The sequence below is a fragment of the Scyliorhinus canicula genome, chromosome 7, assembly GCF_902713615.1.
Source record: "Scyliorhinus canicula chromosome 7, sScyCan1.1, whole genome shotgun sequence".
In the NCBI taxonomy this organism is placed as follows: domain Eukaryota; kingdom Metazoa; phylum Chordata; class Chondrichthyes; order Carcharhiniformes; family Scyliorhinidae; genus Scyliorhinus; species Scyliorhinus canicula.
The window spans coordinates 196,077,052-196,102,460 of record NC_052152.1 but is presented as its reverse complement, the minus strand read 5'-3'; the positions used below and the strand labels follow the sequence as shown (position 1 = coordinate 196,102,460).

The 25,409-nt window shown below is 46.6% G+C and overlaps 1 protein-coding gene across 2 annotated transcripts in view; it reads right to left on the bottom strand.

Moving 5' to 3' along the window:
- The window catches only part of LOC119969663 (solute carrier family 13 member 3-like), a 46,320-nt gene extending 41,676 nt beyond the window's left edge, over positions 1-4,644 (bottom strand). Inside the window, exons 1-2 of one of the 2 annotated variants that reach the window (XM_038803599.1) lie at positions 4,435-4,644; positions 2,275-2,540 (exon numbers count right to left, since the gene is read on the bottom strand). In XM_038803599.1, the coding sequence (XP_038659527.1) occupies positions 2,275-2,540; positions 4,435-4,545 (377 nt within the window). In that variant the 5' untranslated portion in view covers positions 4,546-4,644. The remainder of the gene's footprint in view (positions 1-2,274; positions 2,541-4,434) is intronic. The other variant, XM_038803600.1, reaches the window with a different exon arrangement.
- Positions 4,645-25,409: the final 20,765 nt, after the last annotated feature.

Below are 25,409 nucleotides of genomic sequence, written 5' to 3'. Positions count from 1 at the left end.
AACGTACACCGCGTATCGCTATATGGGGATTATCTGCTATTGTATGTGGCGGACCAGTGGGGGGAATGCCGGAGATGATGAGGATCCTTACGGAGTTTGGGGATTTCTCCGGGTATAAGCTGTTCGTGGTGCACCCGGGAGACCAGGAGAGGGAGATTGGTGAGCTTCCACTAAAAAGGGCAGAAAGGAGTTTTAGATACCTGGGGGTTCAGGTGGCTAGAAGCTGGGGGGCCCTGCATAAGCTCAATTTATGGGGCTGGTGGAGCAAATGGAGGAGGAGTTCCAAAGGTGGGATATGCTGCCGCTCTCCCAGGCGGGTAGGGTGCAGTCGGTTAAAATGACGGTGCTCCCGAATTTTTGGTTTTGTTTCAATGCCTCCCCATCCTGATCCCTAAGGCCTTCTTTAATCGGGTTAACAGGAGTATTATGGGGTTCGTGAGGGCGAAGAAGACTCCGAGGGTGAGAAGGGTGTTTCTGGAGCGGAGCAGGGACGGGGGTGGGGGGCGCTGGCGTTGCCTAACCTCTGTGGGTACTATTGGGCTGCCAACGTGGCGATGGTACGCAAGTGGGTAATGGAGGGGGTGGGGGCAGCATGGAAGAGGTTGGAGATGGCGTCCTGTGTGGGCACGAGCCTGGGGGCGATGGTGACGTCACCGCTGCCGTTCCCTCCGACGTGGTACACTACGAGCCCGGTGGTGGCGGCGACCCTCAAAATCTGGGGGCAATGGAGACGCCGCAGGGGGGAGGTGGGGGCTTCGGTGTGGTCCCCGATCTGAGAGAACCATCGGTTTGTCCCGGGGAAAATGGATGGGGGGTTCCAGAGCTGGTACAGGGCAGGTATTAGGAGGATGGGGGACCTGTTCATTGACGGGAAGTTTGCGAGCCTTGGGGAGCTGAAGGAGAAGTTCGGGCTCCCCCCTGGAAATGCCTTCAGGTACATGCAGGTAAGGGCGTTCGTTAGGCATCAGGTGGTGGAGTTTCCGCTGCTGCCGGCGCGCAGGGTCCAGGAGAGGGTGCTTTTGGGGGTGTGCGTTGGAGAGGGTAGGATCTCGGCAATTTATCAGGTGATGCAGGAGGAGGAGGAGGCTTCGGCAGAGGAGCTAAAAGGTAAGTGGGAGGAGGAGCTGGCGGAGGAGATCGACGAGGGTATGTGGGCGGATGCCCTGGGAAGAATAAACTCTTCCTCCTCTTGCGCGAGGCGCAGCCTGATACAATTTAAGGTGCTGCACAGGGCGCACATGACCGGGGCAAGGCTGAGTCAGTTTTTTGGGAGTGAGGGCAGATGCGTGAGGTGTTCGGGGAATCCAGCAAACCACACCCACGTGTTCTGGGCATGCCCAGCTTTGGAGGAGTTCTGGAGGGGCGTAGTGAGGACGGTGTCATGGGTGGTGAATTCCAGGGTTAAGCCAAGCTGGGGGCTCGCAATATTTGGGGTGTCAGATGAACCGGGAGTGCAGTAGGCGAAAGAGGCCGGTATCCTGGCCTTTGCGTCCCTGGTAGCCCGACGGAGGATTCTGCTTCAGTGGAAGGATGCGAGGCCCCCGGGCGTGGAATCCTGGATTAACGACATGGCAGGGTTTATTAAATTGGAGAAGGTGAAATTTGCCTTAAGGGGATCTGTGCAAGGGTTCTTCAGGCAGTGGCAGCCGTTCCTAGACTTCCTGGCGGAAAGTTAGGAGATGGTCAGTAGCAGCAGCAACCCGGGGTGGGGGGGCTATGTTCGTGTTTGGTTGGGGATTTACTCTTGTTTACTGGTTAACGTTTATTTGTTTACTTATGCACTTCTGTTCTTGTTGTTTTATTATTTGTGTAAAGGGGTGGGGGGGGGGTTCTATTTTTCCTTTCTGGTGTTTATAATATGTGAAAAGTTTGAATAAAAATTATTTAAAAAAAAAAGAAAATTGTGGTTCAGATTTTTGTGATCTGATGTCCACTTTTTGCAAGTTTATCCGAGGTTCCTGGCAATCTCCTGCCTGATTTTTCTGTGGCTGGCCAGAAGAACCAATAGGTTGCCGCATTTGGTAAAGTGGTTCGTCCCCAATGGATAAATGTTAAGATTTAAGATAAGCACTTTTCCAAGATCGTACTGTGAGGATGTGATGGACAACAATTGCCCTTGGACCATTGAGGGAAAATAGAGGTTCTGTAAAAAGCCTGTAATTGTATCATGTCCCGGGCTGTCATTGACTGTAATGGTTTGATTCCTAACTTGGGGTTAATTTCCTCTTAAGCTCAATCAACAAATGAAATCTCATTTTTATTATCATTACTTACATGGGTGGTGATGTTCCCACAAATAACAGGACAGACAATGCCACCCGGCGATGTAAATTCCACTCCTCAATCGCCAATGCCATAATCAGGCCACTCATGAAGAGGGCATTGGTGTCAAGAAAGTATTGAGGGCAGACCTTGGCAGATGGTAAGATACCAAGTAGAGGGAAGAGACTAATGGGAAGCAGAGATGTCACAGCGATTGGCAAAGCTTCTGTGCACCAATACGTCGCCATGAGAAGAATCACATAGAGGCATTTTCCCTCCTAGGAAAGATAGATATTAAAATTTAATGGTTATTTTTTTTCTATATGGGAATATGTTTGTGTTTCTTACAATCATACAATGATATACCAGCAGAAGGATGGCATCCAGCCCATGGTACCATGGACGGCACAATGGCACAGTGGTTAGCACAGTTGCTTCACAGCTCTCGGGTCCCAGGTTCAATTCCCAGCTTGGATCACTGACTGTGCGGAGTCTGCACGTTCTCCCCGTGTCTGCGTGGGTTTCCTCCGGGTGCTCCTTCCCACAGTCCAAAGATGTGCAGGTTAAGTGGATTGGCCATGCTAAATTGCCATTAGTGTCCTAAAAGGTTAGGTGGGGTCACTGGGTTACTGGGATAGGCTGGAGGTGTGGGCTTAAGTAGGGTGCTCTTTCCAAGAGCTGGTGCAGACTCCATGGGCCAAATGGCCTCTTTCTGCATTGTAAATTCTATGATTCTTAACAGACTTTTGTTAAATTCTTATGGTGGTATACGCTAAGAGAAACCAGACGCCATCATTGCCTTGCAGAATTCTTGAACAGGGACATCTGCATTTTCGCAGACAATTATGTTGAATGCTACCTGTATAATTCAGTGTCAAGTCCGCATAGGTGCGATCATGCAATGGGACATACTTTGCACCAGGTATTGTAGAAACAGCTAGCAAGTAATGGGCATTAGAAAACACAAGGCAGGAACATTGAACGACTACAAGGCGCACAAACAGCTATGTTATTTCCGTAAATAAGATGTGTGCAAAAAGCAGGAACAAGCCCTCCATTCTTCAGCCTGGATTATTGTACAGACAGATTATTTCGAGTCACGGGTCGGATGGTGTCAGCTCTAGATCGAGGAGCTGGGAATTAAAATTGTAGAATCATAGAATTTACAATGCAGAAGGAGGCCATTTGGGCCACCGTGTCTGTGCTAGAAAGAGCATCCTACTTAATCGTGCACTGGCTTCGTTACACTTTCAGCATTCTCCGCATTGAAGCAAATGTTGCAAGTTGTTTATCTTTTTGTTAATCTCTCCACCATCTAACCTACTGAGATATTGTTTGCAGGGCATTGTGAAGGAGAACTAGGACAGTTTGAAACTGACCTGGGGATATTTCTTTGTTGCAAACCAACTTTCTTTGTCAGTTTATGGAGAGGCTCTTTTTACAGAGACTGTATCCTCCTCTGAAGTGTTGGGGAACATCGTCAATGTGTTGGGATGAGGCTGGGGGGGGGGGGGGGGGCAATGGGTGCATGTTCCTGTGGCCCCTTCAGGTAACGAAACCCTAACCCTAACCCTTATCCTAAAGGGGGTTCATTATGTGTGCCCAATGGGCCGACAGCGGAGACAACTCTCCCTCTTGAACTTATCACACATTAATACAGTAAGAAGTCTTACAACACCGGGTTAAAGTCCAACAGGTTTGTTTCAAATCACTAGCTTTCAGAGCACTTCACGTGAGGAAGGAGCCTGCTCCTAAAGCTAGTGATTCGAAACAAACCTGTTGGACTTTAACCTGGTGTGTAAGACTTCTTACTGTGCTCACCCCAGTCCAACTCCGGCATCTCCACCAATTAATATGCATTCTACTCTCAGTTTCCCCAACACCAATAAATACACACACTGCGGATGCAATTGACACATGCAATCATTAAACATAGTTAGCAGGGCTTAATGCACTTTCTTGTCTTCAGAGAGACGGGGATTTTTTAATGGAATTGTTCCTGGATCAAGGATTCCTGTCCATTAAACTAGACTTGGCAGATTTAAGGTGTTTTTTTAAGGCTCCCTCAATCCCCTCATTCACAAAAATGACCCCTGTGCCCTCTTCCATTGCAACAAGTCCCATCTAATTTCCCATCGCACAGATCACAGAGAGGGTTGATTTTTTTTTTACCTTGGGAGGCGTGACAAGCAGAACGGCTGAAAGTACCAGAGGTCCCAAGCAGAGCACGATGCTTTTGCGAAGGGTCCAAGCTTTCGAGGCGATCAGCGCGACCTTGCCCATCTTGACGCTGGGTTGGAGAAACTCTCTGAGCTCCCTCTCCAACTCCCTCCCCCCTCTCTCTCTCTCGGGCACTTCAGCTGCTAAAACAGTCAACGCGGGAGAATGCTAGACTCTGACCAAAGCGCCTGACCTCCCAGATAGTCCAAAGGCTTTTCAAGCTGCTGTTCACCCGGAATTTAACCAGTGCGTCGCCAGAGGACGCACGGCAAGTCGGCCGTGGGGAGCTGTCCACTGCACAGTGAGTGGGCCAAATGCCACTCCTAAAATAAGGACCTGGTGAGAGAGAACACGCCTGCCCCAATGAACATTGATAGAAACTGAAGAGGCAAATCTGCTCAATGTGCAACAATGGCTGGGGGGGGGGGGGGGGGGGGGGACAACCAAACAGAAAGTTGAGGTCATGCTTTAAAATAAAAAATTCCCGTCCAAACCTTTAGTACTGTATCCAGGTCTGGGACTGAGGTGTGATGGCGATGTAAAGAACAGAGAACAATACAGCACAGGAACCGGCCCTCCAAGCCTGTACCAGTCATGGTACCAACCTTGGCCAAAACCTGAGGGTGGCATGTGGCGCAGTGGATAGCACTGGGACTGCGGCACTGAGGACCCGGGTTCGAATCCCGGCTCTAGGTCACTGTCCGTGTGGAGTTTGCACATTCTCCCCGTGTTTGCTTGGGTTTCACCCCCACAACCCAAAGATGTGCAGGGTAGGTGGATTGGCCATGCTAAATTTCCCCTTCATTGGAAAAGAAAATAATTGGGTGCTCTAAATTGAAAAAAAAAGCCTTGACCAAAATCCTCAGCACTTCCTTGTTCCGTTTCTCTCTCTATACCATAGTAACCATAGAGTTTACAGTGCAGAAGGTGGCCATTTGGCCCATAGGGTTCGCACCAGCCCTTGGAAAGAGCACCCTGCCCAAGCCCCACACTTCTATTTTTTTTAAAAATAATTTTTATTCAAATTTTCAAATTTTCACAAAAAAGAAAACAGTAACAGAAATTTCTAAGAACAAAAAGAACAAACCCCCCCCCCCCATATATACAAAAGAGAAACAATAAATAAACGCCCATCGTTTGCATTGTTTCAACCCAAAACAAAAACAAAGCCTCCTGCACTCCCGGCTCCACTGCAACCCCAAATATTGCGAGTCCCCAACCTGGATTGACCCTGGATCGTACCACCCTTGATACCGTCCTTGCTACACCCTTCCAAAATTCCCCCAGCGCTGGGCATGCCCAGAACATATGGACATGGTTTGCTGGGCCCCCAGAGCACCTAATACACCTGTCCTCACTCCTAAAAAACCGGCTCATCCTTGTCCCGGTCATATGAGCCCTGTGCAGCACCTTAAACTGTATGAGGCTAAGCTTTGCACAAGAAGAGGAGTTCACCCTTTCCAGGGCATCCGCCCACGTCCCCTCCTCAATCTCCTCACCCAGCTCCTCCTCCCATTTATCTTTCAGCTACTCCACCGAGGCCTCGTCTACCTCCTGCATCACCTGGTACGCTTCCAAGATCCTCCCCTCTCGAACCCACACCCCCGAGAGCACCCTGTCCTGAACCCCACGCGGCAGCAGCAGAGGGAACCCCACCACCTGCCGCCTGGCAAACGCCCGTACTTGCATGTACCTAGAGGTGTTCCCCGGGTGGAGCCCAAACTTCCCTTCCAGCTCACACAGGCTCGCGAACCTCCCATCTATGAACAGCCTCCTGACACCTGCCCTGTGCCAACTTAGGAACCCGCCATCAATTTGCCCCGGAACAAACCGGTGGTTCCCCCGTATCGGGGACCCCATCGAGGCCCCCACCTCCCCCCTGTGCCACCCCCAAAGCCCACACTTCCAACCTATCCCCGTAACCCAGTAACCCCACCTAACCTTTTTGGACACTAAGGGCAATTTATCATGGCCAATCCACCTAACTTGCACATCTTTGGACTGTGGGAGGAAACCGGAGTACCCGGAGGAAACCCACGCAGGCACGTGGGGAATGTACAGACTCCGCACAGACAGTGACTCAAGCTGGGCATCGAACCTGGAAGCCTGTAGTTGTGAAGCAACCCATCCTATGCATGTCAAGATGCCTTTTGAACGCCGTTAATGTATCTGCTTCTACAACCTCCCCTGGCAATGCATTCCAGGCACTCACCACCCTCTGCGTAAAAAACCTACCTCGCACATCTCCTCTAAACTTTGCCCCACGGACCTTAATCCTACAAGAATCCTGGAATACAGGGAATGATTGAAGAGCGGGGGGGGGGGGGGGGGGGGGGGGTTTCAACCTTGAAAGTTAATGCTCCCAAGAAAGAGACCTCACAAAAGTTGTAATGTCTAGTTTTTCTGCTATGCCAATTACAGATGGAATGTCAAGGAATATAGTTCACCCCTTACCATTGGGTGAGATGGGCCGGCTCCGTCTGCTGGACGACCAGTGGGATAATGGACATGTGGTCAGTGGGAGGGATGGGTCAGTCAGTAAGGCAATCACTACTCATGTTTAGCATGGAGCCCGGAGGTTCCTCACCTCTGCCGTGTCTGCCAAACTCCGCGTGGGTGTCTACGGCTACACCGGTCACCTCCATGGCCTGCTCCGTGAAGAAGGTGAGGACTCTTATGTCTGGCACACCACCGCTAGTCTGGGCCCTCTCCCGCCAATTGTGGGAGAGCTTTTCCTGAGGAGATACAGAAAGGGCATTGTTAGCACACACGTGGTTCAGTGGTGGGAGAGGAGGGGGTGAAGGTGGGTTGTGGGAGGGAGAGCTGGGCTTCACTTGGAGAGTGAGGGGTTGGATGCTCCCTTGTGGGGGAGGGGGGGGGGGGGGGGGGCGTTGGTGTCTACTCACTCATGCTGCCTGGTGTAGGTCATTGACCTTCTTCCTGCACTGCTTGCCAGTTCTCCTGGTCACACTGTTGGAGCTGTCAGCTGCCGCCACCTCACCCAGGCAGCACTGGCTGCCTTTGTGGCTCACCCTCCGGGACCCCCGGAGAATAGGACATCCCTCCTGGTCCCCAAAGTGTCCAGGAGCCTCTCCAGGCCAATTTCCCCAAATCTTGAGGCTGGTCTCCTCATCGCCATTATGCGAGCTGGCTGGTGTTGGCTGAGCAAGTGCAGCTTAAGTGCTGCTCGACCTTGTTAGCGGTGGGCTGGCGAGCATGGTCCCGGCCAATCAGCTGGCCAGGCGTTATCTGCAGCGGGGAGCCCATGAGGCCTAGTTAAGTGGACCAATTAACGAGGAATTGTGTTGCCGATTTCGCAAGGCCGAGCACCAGGAAGCTCCCGGCAATTCCCGCTCGCTACCACGTTCGGAAATATTTCCAGAGAATCGCGCCCCAAATCAGAAAATGCTGGCCAGACAGAAACTATGAAGAGAGAAACCGAGTTAGTGTTTCAGATCAATGACTTGTATGTTTTTACTTTCCATCACACACAAACACAGGTAGCTTCCTCCGACAAAAAAGAGTCAGTACAGGATTTTACAAGAATAATGGCTCTGAAATTTACTCGCCTGAACTATTCTTTGAATAATTTTCGAAAACAACGAATAAGAAACTTATAGAGGTTATTTTGTCAGGTGGCTGAATGGTAATGATGCATCTGGGAGATTAGATATGTTCTACCCATCCAACTACATGATGCAATTTTAGCTCGGAGTGTTATACCTCTGGCAAACATGTCAATTCCAAATCTAAGCTTCTGGGACAGACTCAGGCCTTCAGCTGGGAGAATAAACACCAGAAATTCAACAAGGTGAATGCAACCATGTTATTAAAAAAATATATATCTATTTTAATTTTGTTTCAACTCTTATTTCCCCCCCTGGACATGGTCAGATTTATGAAAAGTGAAAATCACTTACTGTCACAAGTAGGCTTCAATGAAGTTACTGTGAAAAGCCCCTAGTCGCCACATTCCGGCGCCTGTTCGGGGAGGCACAGGAATTGAACCGTGCTGCTGGGCTGCCTTGGTCTGCTTTAAAAGCCAGCGATTTAGCCCAGTGCGCTAAACCAGCCCCTGTAGTGGCCTGAATAGAAACCGGGCAACTAACAGCCGCATTACACAATTCCAGGATGATGAATTTACCTGGCTGATATTCATTGTAAATGGAGACAGAAATCTCTGACAAAACAAAGTTTTTTTTTTTTCTTTTTTATAAATTTAGATTACCCAATTATTTTTTCCAATTAAGGGGCAATTTAGCGTGGCCAATCCACCTACTCTGCACATTTTTGGGTTGTGGGGGCGAAACCCACGCAGACACGGGGAGAATATGCAAACTCCACACGGACAGTGACCCAGAATCGAGCCTGGGACCTCAGCGCCGTGAGGCGGTTGTGCTAACCACTAGGCCACCGTGCTGCCCTTGACAAAACAAAGTTAAGGTAAAAGAGTTATGGAAAAGCTAACAAGATGGAGAAATGTTTTGTTGACTGAAAGTCACCCTGACCTATAGTTAGAAAATGACTCTCTCCCCTAGTATTGCAAATGGGGAATAAAGAACAGTGGCACATTGTTAGCACTGTTGCCTCACAGCACCAGGGACCCAGGTTCAATTCCAGCTTGGGGGGGTCACTGTGTGGAGTTTGCACATTTTCCTCGTGTCTGCGTGGGTTTCCTCTGGGGGCTCCCATTTCCTCCCAAAGTCTAAAGATGTGCATATTAGGTGGATTGACCATGCTAAATTGTCCAGGGATGTGCAGGTTAGGTCACAGGAGTGGGGCAGTGTGCAGGGGAGTGGACCTGGATGGAGTGCTCTTTCAGAGGCTTGGGGCAGATGGGCTGTAGGCCTCCCTCTGCACTGTAGGGATTCTATGATTCTACGATACAAGTAGTATGCAGGTGAAGTGGGATTAGAGACCAAAAGTTAATTAGACCAACTGTCAATTTATGGATGGGTCATCCAGGAATGGTAATAAATGCAAAAATCATGGAATAATCAGCATTTTTTACTTAAAAGAGCTAAGATTGCAGGGGTTCACTTGTTTGCAATAACCCCTCTCCCATTATAAATCCCATAAGGCTCTAAAGATATAACCTTATGGCAAGAAACAACACCTTAAATGGTGAATTCAGAAAGTTTATTAACCGTTAAAAGTGTAACAAGTCAGAAAGATAAAGACAAAGTATCAATTAGCATTAATTAACCGGAAGAGGAGAAAGTTTAACTTTAGCAGTTGAACAGACTTCTCCCCACCCTTCCCAGAGCAAGTTGTGAAGTGACAACTCTGAAAAACATTGCAGACAGCTCTCGCCACTTCTCTATCGTCATCACTTTCTTCCCACCCATCTTGTGCTCTGCCTCTCGTAAACATCTCCCTCTCCCCCTCGTTACCCACATCATTATCTTTAATCTGTCTGTCTGTCTGTCTGTCTGTCTGTCTGTCTGTCTGTCTGCCCTCTCTGCCCATCCTTATCCAAAATGGCATCTCAAGGTCCTTTTTTTATACCTTACAAATTGAAAGCCCTTCTTAGCCAATTGTTGTAAAATAGCCAATTGGTTTATAACTTCATAGAATCATAGAATCCCCCCATTGCAGAAGGAGGCCATTTGGCCCATCACATCTTCACCGGCGCTTGCTCCAGTAGAGCACCCTACCTCTGCCAAATCCCCCGCTGCTAGGCCTGTAACCCCACATAAAGTTTTGGGCAATTTAGCGTGGCCAATTCACCCAACCTGCACATTGTTGGACTGTAGGAGGAAACTGGAGCACCTGGAGGAAACCCACGCAGACACAGGGAGAACATGCAGACTCTGCACAGACAGTCACCCAAGGCCGTAATTGAACCCGGGTCCCTGGTGCTGTGAGGCAGCAGTGCTAACCACTGTGCCACTGTGCCTTCCCAAACTTGTCAATAAGGAAATTGTTTTTTTTTAAGCTAATTATGCATATTGCCTCAGATTTAAGACAATACTTCTTATCAAACTATGGGTGATATTCCCTGACCGGAAGATCCCGTTAGCGTGAACAGCCGGAAGATCTTGCCCATTAGCTCCTACCTTTAGGTAGATTCAACCAATGATTGGTCCACATAGCTGTCTGTCATGTGGAGGTGAGGCCCCCTAGACAAGGGTCTATTCAGACCTCCTCCTAGTCAAGGTTAACATGCTTGTGATGTCTTTATTCTGTGGCCTGAGAAGATTATAATAATCTTATTCCAACAGCACTTTGAGAGTATGTATTAATAGTCAAGTATTAATAATATGTTTATAATTATAAAAGTTATAGATATTTGTGTTCCTCATTACATTTCTAGCCTTTCTAACATTTCTATTAATGAATTACTTATTCTTCAATTACCTCACAATTAAGGGCTGTCCACTTAATTAATCCATCTGGTTTGCACTAATACTGGTTTAGTTTTTATTTAAATGGCTTCTATCAATTTTAGCAGAAAATGCTTAAGAACGTATTAATTCAAACTACAAAATGACAGCCACACTAAAACTAGTTATTTTCAAACTACCAAAATTAATGTTATGAAATGAAGTCAGATGATATTCTGAGTATTGCAAGGCCTTGTTGGATCGGGGGCTAAAATAGGTCATAGAGTCTTGGAGTCATAGATGTTTACAGCATGGAAACAGGCCCTTCAGCCCAGCTTGTCCATGCTGCCCAGTTTCTATCACTAAGTTAGTGCCACTTGACCACATTTGGTCCATATCCCTCTGTACTCACCCTGCCCATGTAACTGTCTAACTGCTTTTTAAAGGAAAAGATTGTGCCTGCCTCTACCACTGCCTCTGGCAGCCCGTTCCAGATGCTCACCACCCTCTGTGTGAAAACAATTCCCCTCTGGTCCCTTTTGTATCTCTCCCCTCTCACCGTAAACCTATGCCCTCTAGTTCTAGACTCCTCTACCTTTGGAAAAAAGTATTGACTATCTACCTTATCTATGCTCCTCATTATTTTATAGACCTCTATAAGTCCACCTCTAAGCTTATGAAAAAGGAGGAGAATAAAAATATATTTTAAAAAACGTTCACCCCCTACACTCCAGGGAAAAAAGTCCTACCCTATCCAGCCTCTCGTTGTAACTCAGACCATCAAGTCCTGGTAGCATCCTCGTATATCTCTTCTGCACTCCTTCTAGTTTAACAATATCCTTCCTATAATAGGGTGACCAGAACTAAACACGGTATTCAATCTGTGGTCTTACCAATGTCTTGTACAACTTCAACCAGACGTCCCAACTCCTGTATTCAATATTCTGACCAATAAATCCTAGAATGCCTTCTTCACTGTCCTGTCCACCTGTGACTCCAACTTCAAGGAGCTATGAACCTGTAACCCTAGACCTCTTTGTTCTCTAACTTTTCCCAACTCCCGACCATTAACTGAGGAGGTCCTGCCCTGATTTGATCCACCAGTCACCTCACATTTATCCAAAGTAAACTCCATCTGCCATTCATCAGCCCACTGGCCCAATTGGGCAGGATCATGTTGCAATCTTATATAAACCTCCTCCACTATCCACTATGCCACCAATCTTGGTGTCATCTGAAACTTATTAACTATGCCTCCCACATTCTCATCCAAGTCATTAACATATATAACAAATAACAGTGGACCCAGCACCCATCCCTGAGGCACACCGCTGGTCACAGGCCTCCAGTTTGAAAAACAACCCTCCACAACCACCCTTTGGCTTGGGTCGGCAGGCCAGTTTTGTATCCAATTGGCTACCTCGTCCTGGATTCTGTGAGATTTAACCTTTTGCAACAATCTACCATGCGGTACCTTGTCAAAGGCCTTGCTAAAGTCCATGTAGACAATGTCGACGGCACTGCTCTCATCTACCTTCTTGGTTACCCCTTCAAAAAACTGGGGTCTACCAGAAGGTCATTCAGCCCATCAAGTCTGCACCAGCCCTCTGAAAGAGCACCCTGCCTAGGCCCACTCCCCCGCCCTATCCGCGGAGGTCCACCTAACCTTTGGAGACCTAAGGGGCAATTTAACCTAACCTGCACATCTTTGGATTGTGGGAGGAAACTGGAGCACCCGGAGGAAACCCGGAGTAAGCACGCAGACACGGGGAGAATGTGCAAACTCCACACAGTCACCCAAGGCTGGATTTCCGGCTAACCACTGTGCTACCGTGCCACCCCACCTGCTGGAATCCTCTTAGGATTCTTGGTTCAGATTTTTCCGGAATCTTCTTTGCTTTGTTAAAGAAAGTGCCCCCCCCACCCAAAACATGTCGAACTGGGGGCTGCAAAACCCAGCCCCCTCAACTCCCAAGTGTTAAATTACAGCGAGAGATTTCACAAACTGGAGGTGTGTTCCCTGAAATTCAGAAGGTTATTTATTACTCCGGCATCCTCACAGCTACGAAAGATGAGGACACAGAGCAAACAATCCATATCAGGTGGGTGTCTTCGGACAGCACAACTTTGTCGATGGCTGAAGAGGCCAATCCTTGAGAGACAGGGTCTGTCACTTGTGCCGCACATGAAGATACCAAGTGTTGTTGTGGGTTGTTGTTTTCAGAGTTAGAGCCTGTTGCCAAGCCACTGTAGCCGCAGGATGTAATGGTGATGCACACTAACCCAAAGGAGTTGTCGCCATTGTGCTCTGTTTTCAGCTAGTGACTGCCCGATGCAAAAACCAAAGGCTGGGATTTTCCTGCCCCATCGTGGTGGGACCTGCCGTGGGGAGATCGGACAGCCCAACCGGAAGTCTATTGACTTTCAACAGGACCGGTTAATCCCAGAGGCTGACAGGGCTGGAAAATCCCACCCAATGCCTCGGGCCTTCACATCATGCTTCCAAGCATCCTTGAAGTGGAACTTTGAATAAGATTCAATCACACTGAATCTTATTGAAACATACCCCCAGTGCCTGTGGAATTGCCGTACATCGATAGGGCTATGCCTTCAAGCAAGGACAAGTTGGTGGTGTATTGTCGATAGGACTGTATTTGTAAAACAAAGGCCAAACTTAAGGCTCTGAGTTCAAATCTCACCATGGCAGCTGGTAGAATTTAAACTCAATTAATAAATTCTGGAACATAAAACCAGTGGTGGTGACAATGACAACGATCATCAACTGTTGTAAAACATAGCCGGCTCCTTAATGCCGTTTAACCATCAATTCAGCGAACACGTGTAGTTGGATCTGAACAGAGGCTTTAATACACTTACAACAGAGCCAGCCTATTCGTCGTTGAACTTCAGATGAACTGGCAGGCTGGCTCTAAGGCACTGATCTTTATACATCGGTCCCAGGGGGAGGAGTCCTGGGCGGAGCCAGGGGAGGAGCCCAGTACAACTCTCGCGTACTCCCGGAGCGACTCCCCCTGGTGGTCGGATGATGCAACTGCACTTACAATGGTGGATAGTGAACATATATACACGGAGTTATATTGGCAACTATATACAGCATTGATCTTACAATGGGTAGATAACGAACATATATACATGGAGTGATATTGGCAACTATATATAGTGTGAATCACATTCACCACACCGTTTATGGAAGGAAACTGGCCCTCTTGACCCTACATGTGCCCCCAGACCCACCCACAGCAATGTGGTTGACTATTAACCACCCTCTGAAATGATCTACCAAACGGCTCAGTTCCGGGGAAAATAGGGAAGGGAACAAATGCTGACCTCCCCATGAAAGAATAAAGAAAAAAAAGACAAATTGAAATGACTGACAATAGTTTTCCTTCACTCTGTACCCAGCAACCCACAGACACACTTCAGTTATATATTTTATAAAACCTCTATATAGTTTTACTGGTGTATTTAGTTTTAATTTATTCATTCGGGAAGATGATTTCACTTGGTGTAAAACAGTAATTTCTGCTAATTCCAACAGTAAGCAGGCTAACCTTTAACCCTAAGCAGGTTGACCTTCTGTTATTCTTTTCCAAAGTTAAACTTCCTCTTTTCGTGTATATTTCTCTAGTTTGTATACCGGTGCCAAAAGGATTTAACGGTTGATTTGATCCAGTTGTCTCTGCCAACTGATTACATTCCAGCGGACGTACAGGAGCAAATATGGAGTAACTCAACATAACTTCCCAGCCGGTACCAGGTCTCTGCTTAGACACAATGGAGATTGGATACCCATCGGACGGGAGATTGGACATACCTTGTCCATTGCACAGCACGGTGGTCTGAGACTACTAATCCCAACCTTGATCAGGCTGGGACTTTTTTCTCTGGGCATTAGTAGACTTAGGGGTGATCTTATAGAGGTCTATAAAATAATGAGGGGCATAGATTAGTTTAACATCTTTTCCCAAAGGTAGAGGAGTCTAGGACTAGAGGGCATAGGCTTAAGGTGAGAGATACAAAAGATACCAGAGGCGAAATGTCTTCAGAGGGTGGTGAGCATCTGGAAAGGGCTGCCAGAGGCAGTGGTAGAGGTGAGTACAAATTTATCTTTTAAAAAGCAGTTAGATAATTACATGGGCAGAGTGGGTAAAGAGAGAAAAGGGCCAAATGCAGGCAAGTGGTACTAGCTCAAGTGGGATTAGCTTACTGATAGAAACTGGGAGGCATGGACAAGCTGGGCAGAAGGGCCTGTTTCCATGCTGTAAACATCTCTGACTCTGATCAGGTTACCCATCCATTGTGTTGACCTAACCCTGATTAGGCTGCCCTCATTGTGAATCCTAACCCTGGGCAAGTAGTTATTTCCATTAACGTAACCCTAATCAGAAACTCCTCACTAGCTGTCATTCCAACAGCAGTGGTACCAGTACTCATTAGTGGAAAAAAAGCATTTTATTATTGTGTTGCTCATTATACTTTCTCTTTAATTGCTCTGTTTTAATAACCTTTGCTCTAGAGTCACCAGGTATCTTTCTGATACCACCACGAGGTTCAAGGCCAAGTGCTGATCAATAACTCAATACACCAGTTAATAAGTTTCAAATCAATACACATTTATTATACACACAGTCAACCACTACTCATGCATAAACTCTACTTACTAAACTATCACTGCTACTAAAGGCCTATACTTAGCTTTTGAATGGCCCACCAGGTCAGAGGAACAATGGCCTTTGTCCGGTTCTGAATCTGCTGGCTTCAAACTGGTACGGAATAGTAGCTAGGAGCGTCTATTTCAGGGGTGGTCAAACTATGGCCCACGGGCCGCATGCGGCCCCCCAAAGGTCTTTATGCGGCCCACCAAGATCAAGTCATAAAAAAATACATAAATAATTTTTTTTAAAAAATTTTTTTTATAAGGTTAATGGGGGGAGGGGGGCTGTTGGGTTACTGGTATAGGGTGGATACGTTGACTTGAGTAGGGTGATCATTGCTCGGCACAACATCGAGGGCCGAAGGGCCTGTTCTGTGCTGTACTGTTCTATGTTCTATGTTCTATATGAGGCGCCCAGAGTCATAACCGGGTGAAGCGCCATTTTTGAAAAGTAGAGAAAAAGAGGGCTAAAGGCAGGATGCCGCCGGGGGAAGTGCTGAGGTATATGCCGCACGCTAATTGGTTACAACCGGGACTATTAATTAATATACTATGCGGCCCTTTACAATTGTGAATTTCTGAATGTGGCCCTTGCACGGAAAAGTTTGCCCACCCCGGTCTATCTCGTAGCGTGCGTTGACTTGAGACTTACTTGGTTGATGCAGCTGCTAGGCAGGTCTCTCCTCGCTGAGAGTCACGGTCAAGAGTTCTTTGAGAGCTGCAAAGAGAGCGAACTGAACTTGGGGTCGCTATCTTATAGGTCCCAGGGGTTTCACGCCCTTTTGGGCAGACCCCGGACTTGGTCCCAATTAATTGGACCAGGTCTCAATCGTTCTCATCGATTTTCCCCAATACTGGAGTTGTTCCCTGATCGTTGGGCGGGTTCTATGTGGCCATTGGCCTGCCTTTGTCCTAGCTCCCACTGGCGCCGGGGAGTCTGTCTTGGTCCCGATTGATTCAGTGTTGCTGATTGTTTCTGGGGATTGCTCATTAATATGTAGATGGCTATTGGTTTCGGTTCTGTCTAGGCTCTGCAAATCTTAATCCACAGGAAACCTTGCATATGCTTGTTTTCCTTGTAGTTGGCCAATTTTCCCTGCACTCTTTGCGGGCATCCATTTTGGAATCGGGACGTGGCCACCCCAGGTGGCTACAATTGAAATCCATAAATTGATGTGTGACAGTCTCCAATCAAGAGTGGGAAAAGATATGGTGGCACTTTTCTTTCAAAACCACACACTTTTCTTTCAAAACCACATTGTCTTACTTGCTTCTATCTTCTTGGTTCACGTGGTAGCAAAAATAATTAATTCTTGTCCCTTTGTGGGTTCAAGTCCGATTCCAGCATTGACTCTTGTTGGATACTCCAGTACCGAGGGTGTGCTGCATTGTCCAAAATGCTCTCCTTCTGATTAGATATTAAAGTGCTTGTTGAGGTGGATGTAAACCATCCCATAACATGATCTGAAGGGCAGGGAGATCGGTAGTTATCCTTGCCAACCTCAGCCAACACAAGCTACAGTATTTTAACTGTCCATCCTTACCATCTGTTGGTCATGGGCCCTATCTTTGTGCAGACTTACTGCTATATTTGCCTACATAACTCTAGTAACTACATTCCATAAGTACTTCATTGGCGGTGAAGACTCTTCGGATGTCCTGTGGATATAAAAGGTGTGAGAGATATAAAAGATTTTTTATTCCTTTACCCCTTTCCCTTACCTCATAGGCCTCCCTAACATTTTTTAAATAATCTTTATTGTCACATGCAGGCTGACATTAACACTGCAATGAAGTTACTGTGAAAAGCCCCAAGTCGCCACATTCCGGAGCCAGTTCGGGTACACAGAGGGAGAGTTCAGAATGTCCAAATTACCTAGGGTAAGTATTTAACCGAGCATTGAGGGGGGATTGTAATTTGGAATTTTCACAAAACCCATTGGTGTGATCTGTTTGACTGAGCACTTCCAGCGTTTTAGGTTTAGGTTAGGGTGATGTGCAGCAGGGGTGTCAAACTCAAATACACCGTGGGCCAAAATTTAAAAATCTGGACAAGTCGAGGGCCGGACTGGTTCAATGTTTTTTTGCAAAACTTATTGAAATGAACTTATTGAACCTGGAACTAATAAAGCTTAGGTTATTGCCTATAAAAACAACATTAAATATTAAATAAATAAAAAAATTAGTTGCATTTATTTCTTATTGCTTTATCTGGAGCTTTTCCAGAGTAATTTCTAATGAAAACATTTTTCCACAGGCCAACACTTTGTGATTCACAATATACCTGAATAAACTCGGCATCAGCCATATCATATGCCATAGGCGCTTCAATTGCTGGGGCCAGCTTTAATAGTAATTAGATATTATTAGGGCAGCACGGTGGCCTAGTGGTTAGCACAACCGCCTCACGGCGCTGAGGTCCCAGGTTTGATCCTGGCTCTGGGTCACTGTCCGTGTGGAGTTTGCACATTCTCCCGTGTCTGCGTGGGTTTCGCCCCCACAACCCAAAAATGTGCAGAGTAGGTGGATTGGCCACGCTAAATTGCCCCTTAATTGGAAAAAATAATTGGCTAATCTAAATTTTTTTTTTAAATAATTAGATATTATCTCGCGGGCCAAAGATAATTCCACCGAGGGCCTTGAGTTTGACATATATGATGTGCAGGTTAGGTCTTGAACAAAGCGTGGGGTTATGTAGATAGGGTGGGGGCAGTGGGACCTTTTGGAGGGTGGGTGCAGACTCAATGGGCCAAATGCTCTCCTTCTGCACTGTCATAGAATCATCGGGGATTCTATGATTTTTGGGCTCTGTGGCTTCAGCACCAGGGTCCCAGGTTTGATTCCCCATTGGGTCACTGTCTGTGCGGCGTCTGCACATTCTCCCTGTGTCTGTGTGGGTTTCCTCCGGGTGCTCCGGTTTCCTCCCACAGTCCAAAGATGTGCAGAATAGGTGGATTGGCAATGCTAAATTGCCCTTAGTGTCCAAAAAAAGGTTAAATGGGGTTATTGGGTTATGGGGATAGGGTGGAAGTGAGGTCTTAAGTTGGGCAGAATGGCCTGCTTCTGCACTGTATGTTCTGTACCAAAATAAGAAACCATGTCCACATATCGACAGTGTTAACTTATGTCCAAAACTTGGGTTGGTGTGAAAGTTGCGAAGTAGGTTTGAATGGTTGTACTTTATGATCAGACCTCAAGTTTCTCCATAAAGAAGCACCAGAAATGCAAAAAAGGGAATGTTGGTGAAATTGTAGAGACCGTAGCTTTCACTGGACAAGAAAGCAGATCACTCGGCAAGACACCATTGTTCTAGGCACGAATTGGATGCTTGAACACACGTGGACCAAAGATCCGTCCCAAGCAAGATTCGAACCATTACACCAGCTTGGCTGGAAAGCTAAAGCGCTAACCATTACTCCAACACGGAACTCCCCTCAATTAGAGCCCTCCTGACGATATCTGAATGAACGGGAGTCTCAGGGCCGCTGTGGGCAATTCCGCTGCTAATGCATCTTCAAGTTGACCATTTTCTCCCAGTACCAATTTTGTCAACTCTTTTATTTGAACTTTCGTCATTAAACTCTCTCAACTCCAAAATGTTACTGATTTAAGTTGCAACTTTTTTTTTGCAATCAGACCGCCATGGGGTCTCCAGGTTTATTTTCGGCCCGGATTGTTGCAGTTAATCCCTTCCCTCCACATTAATGGGACAAGAGGCCAAGAAGTCTGAAACATTCACCGTTTCCCCTTCTCTCCACAGCTGCTGCCTGAATTGCTGAGTATTTTCCACAGTCTCTACTTTATATTGCAGTTCATTTCAAAGGTTTTGGAAATGACTAGGGATCTGGAGGAGGGGGGCGGGGGAGCTTTCCAAGAAGCAGAGCACACAGATTTAAGGGGATTAGTATAAAAGCAAATGGTGGCATATGGAAAAGCATATTTGCACAGTGAGTGGTTAGGATCTGGATTTGACGGCCTGAAAGTACGTTTACTGTGTCTTGCGAAGTAGATTGAAAATATTGTGACTGTTGTATTGAATGATGATGATCCGCACGTCCATAAGGAGTCGCTGGAGGAATGGCAAAAGGTGAAGTTTGTAGGGAAGCAACACACACAGTGTATCAAGTCTAGTCTAGGCAGACCTGCTACATGCCGCAGGGAAACTGCAACGTTAACGAACCAACATCTGCTAGAAGAGAGATCAATGCTTCAGGCTGCAGGGATTGCTAAACGGAAACGTTAACCAGTACTCCAGCCAAGAGATCTGCTAGTTGGAGCGCTTGTGAATATATCTGAGTGAAGGTGTGTCACCTTCTGGCTGTGGGTCACCCCGCTGCCGCATCTTCACCTTGTCCATTTCCCCCTAGCCATTTCAAAGTTGAAATGCAACTTTTTCAATCAGACCGCCAATGGGGTCTCCAGGTTTATTTTCAACAGATTTGAGGAGATTGGTACAAAAGAAGCAAATGGTGGCATAAGGAAAAGCACATTTACTCAGCCAGTGGTAAGGATCCGGATTGCACGGCTGGAGAGTGTGTTGGGGGCAGATTCAATCCTGGCTTTCAGATAGAATTGGATCATTATTCACCATGCTAAATTGCCCTTAGTGTCCAAAAAGGTTGGCTGGGGTTACTGGGTTACGGGGATAGGATGGAGGTGTGGCCTTGGGTGGGGTGCTCTTTCCAAGGGCTGGTGCAGACTCGATGGACCGAATGGCCTCCTTCTGCACTGAAATTTCAATGTTCTTTTAAGGTGTTCTTTTACGTGAAGTGAAAATTATTCTTTTGTACTGTTTAATTTTTTTAATATTTGTATTCAAATCAGGGCATACATATCAAAGTACAAACAATCGTTGAAGAACAAAATACAATCCCCCTAATTTAACCCTTTTTCTCCCCTAAACCACCCCCTCCCCCTTTCCCCCTACTCGCTGACCACAAACAGATCTGTAAACAGAAACACGAAGAACTCCCATCTCGTCCTGATCCGAGCCCTGAAGAACAAACTTCATCTTCTCTAGTTTAAAGAATTCCGCGATATCCCGCAACCATGCCGACACTTTAGGTGTTTCCCCGACCTCCATTCCAATAAAATTTGCCTCCAAGCCACCACATCGGCCCCCTTCACCTCCATCAGGCCCAGCATTTATGATACCCCAAAATTCGGCTCAAGAGGACCCGGTAACATCTCCACCCCCACAGTTTTTGCTATTGTGTCAAATACCGAGCCCGTGAACCCCACCAAGCGCGGACATGACCAGAACATGCGGACATGGTTAGCTGGTCCTCCTGTACACCTCTCACACCTATCCTTCCCTCCCCCTGCAGAGAATCCATTCATTTGTGCCCATGACATACATCACATCCACACTTCTGTTCACATTAGCGATAGAGCCTCTGGCTATTGCACTCCGGGCTTCTAAGGAATGGTCAGGTATTGTGAGAGGGGGCATGGAGCACAGAGTTTCGCTGAATGCGGATCACCTGTTATTGTATACATCTAAACCACAGGTGTATGGATAGGATTATGAGTTTATTAGAGAAATCTGGCACCTTGTCCGTCTACAAATTGAACATGACCTAAAGTGAAGTGTATCCAGTAAATGCCTTGATGAAAGGGGAGGACCTGAGTGCCAAAGAACAATACAGCACAGGAACAGACCCTTCGACCCTTCAAGCCTGTACCGATCATGATACCACCTGATGGATCTGTACTTTGTTAATATATTTATGTGTCGCCGCACTATATATTAATCTTAGAAAACTCGAGACAGCTTCTTGGGTGAAGGCAAGTATAGCTTTATTGATGTCAGTTCCAAAGTCTACTGATCAAGTCAAATTTTATGCAACTACAGAATCTAGAAAGTTGTTTGTCCAACCCAAATACAGATGGTTGAGTTGAATTCAAAATACAATTCAGTTTGTGGTAATTTCTTTAGATCAAAATGCACAATACAAATATGAAACAAAAGGAAATAGCTGTTTGTAAAGCAAAGTAGGAATAGGTTTCAAAGGTTAGGTTAAAAATGAATTCAGAGAGAGGGCGAAAGAGAGATGATTTTGGAGAGAGCAAAAATGGTTATCTCTCTGTCTCATAAGGAAATCATAATCTTTTTAGTTTCTGTCCCCTTTCTGACTGTGATTGGGTTCAAATAATTATAATTCATCTAATTGACCAAAATGTCTGTCCAGTAAGTTTTTAAAATTATTTTTAAAAATAAATTTAGTGTACCCAATTCATTTTTTTTCCCAATTAAGGGGCAATTTAGTGTGGCCAATCCTCCTAGCCTGCACGTGTTTTGGGGGCGAAACCCACACAAACACAGGGAGAATGTGCAAACTCCACACGGACAGTGACCCAGAATCGAACCTGGGACCTCAGTACCATGAGACTGCAGGGCTCACTGCGCCACCATGCTTGTCTAGTAAGCTTTAAGAGATAATGTGGCATGGGAGAACTTCTATATGTTTCAAACCACCTGTTTCCCACCATGTTTGATGGATCTGGGATTTTTGCCGAGTAATGATAACAATGATTCTATTCTGCAACGTGGATAGTCAGTTTGAATACTGACTTCCTTATCAGATCTTTTCCCATGCTCTCAACATTCACTGCTGTCATTGCTAATATATCATTTTTAATCATATAATGTCACTAAATCATTTCTTCCCTTAAACTTTTACTAAGGTTTCTATTACCACCCTTGGCCAAAGTCCTCAGCATGTCCTAGTACCATATCCCTCTATACCCACCCTATCCATATTACCACCCTTGGCCAAAGTCCTCAGCACGTCCTAGTACCATATCGCTCTATACCCACCCTATCCATATCCCTCTATACCCACCCTATCCATATTACCACCCTTGGCCAAAGTCCTCAGCACGTCCTAGTACCATATCGCTCTATACCCACCCTATCCATATCCCTCTATACCCACCCTATCCATATTACCACCCTTGGCCAAAGTCCTCAGCACGTCCTAGTACCATATCGCTCTATACCCACCCTATCCATATCCTTCTATACCCACCCTATCCATATCCCTCTATACCCACCCTATCCATGTGTTTGTCAAGATGCCTCTTGTAAAAAATATTTTCTATTCTCCTTTTTCACATCTTCAACATTTACACCCACCAACAAACAGTAAACGGTAACGAATGCAATGTCAATCCCCTTATTAACAACAACGATCCCATCCTCCCATCAACCCCCAAACAACAGCCCGCATGACAACATCAAATAAAAAACCCAAAAAAGGAATCCGGAATCGCCCATAGTCACCATTAACATATATAGTCCCCCCTCCCCCCACTTAAATTCAAGGCCATCCAAACCCCGAAAGTGTACAATGAATGACCCACGAGTTGTAGAACCCCCCCCTACCCAGACTCCTCCACTCCACTTCCTCTCGAAAACACCTCATCCAGTATCGGTCCCCTTGTGGTAAACCACTGTTACACCTGTATTAGGTGATGTAAGGTAGGACCTGAACTACAGGTTTGCCGGTAGCCCCTGCCTGCTGGCTCAGCCCAGTAGTAGGAGCGTGTCCTCTATTCAGCAGCCATTTTGCCAGCTGCTGTGGGAGGCCACACATCTTACTGCAATAAAGCCACAATTGTATCCAACCTTAATCTTTGTACAATTGATCGTGCATCACCCCTCATCCAACTTTTCACTCCTCCTAGGCTCATCGAAACCTGTTCTACCAGGTTCTGATGGCCGCAGCCCCTCCCCCCCACCACACTCCCGTTCACTGGCCACCTTAATCTAGCCAGTGAAGAAACCCCTGCCCAGGCTTCACTCCCCTCCCCCCCCTGCCCGGTCCCAGGAGAACAAAGAAATCTCCTTCAACACACAACCCCAGTGTAAACTCACATACCCCAAAGAACCATTATTGCAAAAGAAAATCCCAACTCTTACCTTGTCCAAATAGACAACATCGACTCATTTAGCACATATACAGTACCAACATGCAGTGAAAAAATAAAACACTCCTACAAACCCCCTACCCTCAAAGAAAAGAACAAAGAAAATTACAGCACAGGAACAGGCCCTTCGGCCCTCCCAGCCTGCGCCGATCCAGATCCTTTATCTAAACCTGTTGCCTATTTTCCAAGGATCTACTTCCCTCTGTTCCCCGCCCGTTCATATATCTGTCCAGATGCATTTTAAATGATGCTATCGTGCCCGCCTCTACCACCTCCGCTGGCAAAGCATTCCAGGCACCCACCACCCTCTGCGTAAAAAACTTTCCATGCACATCTCCCTTAAACTTTCCCCCTCTCACCTTGAAATCGTGACCCCTTGTAATTGACACCCCCACTCTTGGAAAAAGCTTGTTGCTATCCACCCTGTCCATACCTCTCATAATTTTGTAGACCTCAATCAGGTCTCCCCTCAACCTCCGTCTTTCCAATGAAAACAATCCTAATCTACTCAACCTTTCTTCATAGCTAGCACCCTCCATTCCAGGCAACATCCTGGTGAACCTTCTCTGCACCCTCTCTAAAGCATCCACATCCTTCTGGTAATGTGGCGACCAGAACTGCACGCAGTATTCCAAATGTGGCCTAACCAAAGTCCGATACAACTGTAACATGACCTGCCGACTCTTGTACTCAATACCCCGTCCAATGAAGGCAAGCATGCTTGCTGTATGCCTTCTTGACCACTCTACCGACCTGCGTTGCCACCTTCAGGGTACAATGGACCTGAACTCCCAGATCTCTCTGTACATCAATTTTCCCCAGGACTCTTCCATTGACCGTATACTCCGCTCTTGAATTAGATCTTCCAAAATGCATCACCTCGCATTTCCCTGGATTGAACTCCATCTGCCATTTCTCTGCCCAACTCTACAATCTATCTATATTTTGCTGTATTCTCTGACATCCTCCTCGCTATCTGCAACTCCACCAATCTTAGTATCATCTGAAAACTTGCTCATCAGACCACCTATACCTTCGTCCAGATCATTTATGCATATCACAAACAACAATGGTCCGAGCATGGATCCCTGTGGAACACCACTAGTCACCTTTCTCCATTTTGAGACACTCCCTTCCACCACTACTCTCTGTCTCCTGTTGCCCAGCCAGTTCTTTATCCATCTAGCTAGTACACCCTAAACCCCATACGACTTCACTTTTTCCATCAACCTGTCATGGGAAACTTTATCAAATGCTTTACTGAAGTCCATGTATATGACATCTACAGCCCTTCCCTCATCAATTAACATTGTCACTTCCTCAAATAATTCTATTAGGTTTGTAAGACATGACCTTCCCTGCACAAAACCATGCTGCCTATCACCGATAAGTCTATTTTCTTCCAAATGTGAATAGATCCTATCCCTCAGTATCTTCTCCAACAGTTTGCCTACCACTGACGTCAAGCTCACAGGTCTATAATTCCCTGGATTATCCCTGCTACCCTTCTTAAACAAAGGGACAACATTAGCAATTCTCCAGTCCTCCGGGACCTCACCCGTGCTCAAGGATGCTGCAAAGGTATCTGTTAAGGCCCCAGCTATTTCGTCCCCTCGCTTCCCTCAGTAACCTGGGATAGATCCCATCCGGTCCTGGGGACTTGTCCACCTTAATGTCTTTTAGAATACCCAAAACCTCCCCCTTCCTTATGCCGACATGACCTAGAGTATTTAAACATCCATCCCTAGCCTCAACATCAATCATGTCCCTCTCCTTGGTGAATACCGATGCAAAGTACTCATTAAGAAGCTCACTCATTTCCTTTGACTCCACGCATAAATTCCCTCTTTTGTCTTTGAGTGGGCCAATCCTTTCTCCAGTTACCCTCTTGCTCCTTATATACAAATAAAAGGATTTGGGATTTTCCTTAACCCTGTTAGCCAAATATATTTCATGACCTCCTTTTAGCCCTCTTTATTGCGCGTTTAAGATTT